Raw genomic sequence first — 2,918 nt, 5'->3', positions numbered from 1 at the left:
GAAAGTGTTCCAGTGTCAGGACAGACAGGTTTGAGTGAGTTATAAGAAGCTTGAACCTCCCCACTCGCTAGGGGTGTATAAGGCCAGCCCTTAGTTGACTGGGGGAGCCCAAGGGCGAGCAGTGGCGCCCGGTACTGAGGGGCTAAGACCTGTGGGACGACCCCAACCACAGGGTGGAAGGGGGTGAATCCTGACAGTGGCGACCTTGCCAGGATCCATCGAACAGTGGATAGAGAATTGCAAGTGCAGGGCAGGTGTATTAAGATCGATATCGGTCTCGGTTTACACTGCTCGCTAGTGTATTCCCTGTATACAGTTACTCAATAGCTTAGAGATGGGGGATGACAAAGTAAAGAAGTTTATTGAGTCGAGGGACGCACAGGAGTTGGAAGAGTGCACCAAGGCTCAGTTGAAGCTAGTGGTGGATCATTTTGGGTTGAAATTGAGGTCCTCCAGGGTGGCGGAGCGTCGGATTGAGATCATGGCTCAGCTCAAGGCCCGAGAGGAGGTTTCCGAGGAAGGACCGCTCCAGGTACCTGCCAGTGTTGGTGGGAACCGGAGCGACGAAGGTAGCAGTAGGGGATCCAGCGGTAGTAGCAAGAGGAGCATGAAGCTAGAGATGATGAAAATGCAGCTTGAAGCTCAGCTGAAGCGGGAGGAGCGCGAAGCTCAGCTGAAGCGTGAGGAACGCGAAGCTCAGTTGAAGCGTGAGGAGCGCGAAGCCCAACTACAACGAGAAGAAGGAGAAAGGCAACTGCGACGGGAAGGAATAAAAGCGAAGAAGGAGGTTGAGATGCGTCGGGCGGAGCGCGGGCTGCTCTCAGTGTCGGCTCGGCGGGATGACCCCAAGGTCCGGGAACGCGACCTGCCAACATTTGACCCTCTAGAGGCTGAAGCTTTCTTCGACCATTTTGAGAGGATAGCGACATTGAAGGAATGGACGGAAGAGGATTGGGCTGCGTTAGTGCAGAGTAGGTTGACTGGCGAGGCCAGGGAAGCCTATAACATGTTGGACCTTGAGGAATGTGCCGTTTACGACATGATCAAGAAAGCTGTGCTCCAATCGTATCGACTAACCCCGAAGGTTTACAGGAAATGCTTCCGGGAGTGCACAAGAGCTTCCGGAAGGTCGTATGCTGAAACTGCTCGGGACATGGAGCGCAGGTTCCTGCGATGGCTGAAGGCTGAAGAGGTGGAGACGATGGAGGAGCTGAAGCAATTGATGGTGATGGAAAGATTCATGTCAATGCTCCATCCAGAACTAAGGGTCAGGATCAAGGAGGCAGGTATTAGAGAACTTAAGGCTGCTGCAGACAGAGCCGACCTACTGGAAGAGGCACTACATCTCGGGAAGGAGGGACCGCCTAGGCACTCGCCTCACCCAAGGTTTGGGGGGAACGTCAAGAGTTCAGGAGGGGCGAGGACGGGTGGAGACTCTCCCAAGAATAGTGCACGCAGTGAGGTGAGTCGGTCCAAGAGTTCAGGGGAACCGGTGAAGAAACCCCAAGGGGGGGAACACCGGGACTGGGGCTGGAGCGAGGAACGCTGCCAGGGAGACAACGACCGGGGGCGCGAGGAGGACCCAGGGGACGGCGGTTTCCGGGGGCGTTGCCCGAGTGACAGGGGGAGAGTCGCCTCCCAGGAGAGTCAGGTGTTTTAATTGTGGCGGGCGCGGACACTTCGCACGTGAGTGTGGTCGCCCCAGGCAACGCGGAAATGTGGCACTGGTCAGAATGGACGACCAAGGAGCCAAGAATGTTTTGAGCAGATCTCCACTAGAAAGGGAGGAAAAGATCCATCCTTTTATTTGTGAAGGTGCTGTGAAGATAAAAGAGGCCGACCCCATTCCAGTGAAGATGTTGAGAGATACTGGAGCAGACTTTACCCTGGTGAGTGAGACCCTATTCCCTGAGGGATATGAGGACACCAGTGTGGGGGAGGCCATGGTGACCACTGTGGGTGGCCCATTGAGAATGCCCCTTCACGAGGTGATTTTGGACTCTGACTACGGCTGCAAGACCCTAGTGGTGGGCTCTGCGCCTCGATGCCTAAGATGGAGGCCCAGGTCATTCTGGGAAATGACTCATGTGGGGGATGTATACTCCCAAACCTCGTTAAGGCCGAGGAGTGTTTAGAACACTATAGAAAGGGAGGCAGTGCATCGGACACCTGGGGAAACGCGAGGAAGATCGCTTAGGGAGCATTCCCTGTGTGCGCGGTGTTCCCGAGACAGAGTGTCAAAGGCGAAACAAGTGGATGTGGTCAGGCTGGAGAGGATGTGCCTGACAGCGTAGGAATCGATCGACTCTTCGAGGAACCCGGAGGACTGATGGAGTATAGTGGGAACCCAGATGACGGAGTACAGATAACTCTCACCAGTCCTCTCGAGTTGGATCGCACTCGACTGGGCGAGCTGCAGCGGGAAGAATTTCCCGAGTTGATACGAGAGGTCGAGGGAGGTCGCGCTGGACCCGAGACTGCTACCCATTTCTACTTAGAAGAGGGGATGCTGATGAAGCAATGGAGGCCAGTGAGGACGGAGGGCCGATATGGAGGCACTGGGAGTGAAGCACCAGGTAGTGTTACCGACTCGATGCAGAGGAGCAGTGCTGGAGTTTGCGCACTCAGTGGACCCTGCAGGACATCTAGGAGTAACCAAGACGCTGAGCCGGATCAGGGAACACTTCTATTTGCCGAGAATGGACGCCGACGTTAGATGTCATTGTAAAACGTGTCTTCCTTGTCAGAGGGCGGGAAAGAACGTACAGGCAATGCCGAAGGTCCCTCTGGTTCCTGTCCCTGCTTTCGGACAGGCATTTGAGCGTCTACTGATAAACGGTGTGGGACCCTTGCCCCGAACGAAGAGAGGGAACAACTACTTGCTGACGATTATGTGTGCGTCAACGAGGTTTCCGGAA

General features: G+C 55.2%; 1 protein-coding gene across 1 annotated transcript; it reads left to right on the top strand.

Annotated features, from left to right (window-relative positions):
- Positions 1-334: 334 nt before the first annotated feature.
- LOC123764601 (trichohyalin-like) lies at positions 335-1,660 on the top strand. Its single transcript, XM_045752592.2, has one exon. It carries the CDS (start codon positions 335-337, stop codon positions 1,658-1,660), a length of 1,326 nt encoding a protein of 441 aa, XP_045608548.2.
- Positions 1,661-2,918: the final 1,258 nt, after the last annotated feature.

This window comes from Procambarus clarkii, chromosome 79 (genome assembly GCF_040958095.1).
Source record: "Procambarus clarkii isolate CNS0578487 chromosome 79, FALCON_Pclarkii_2.0, whole genome shotgun sequence".
NCBI lineage: Eukaryota > Metazoa > Arthropoda > Malacostraca > Decapoda > Cambaridae > Procambarus > Procambarus clarkii.
Note: the sequence above shows the minus strand (reverse complement) of the source record. Positions and strands in the feature narration are given on the sequence as shown.

Bases quoted from the DNA above. Each gene is read 5' to 3' on its own strand.
- LOC123764601 (XM_045752592.2), top strand. From the start codon at position 335: ATGGGGGATGACAAAGTAAAGAAGTTTATTGAGTCGAGGGACGCACAG.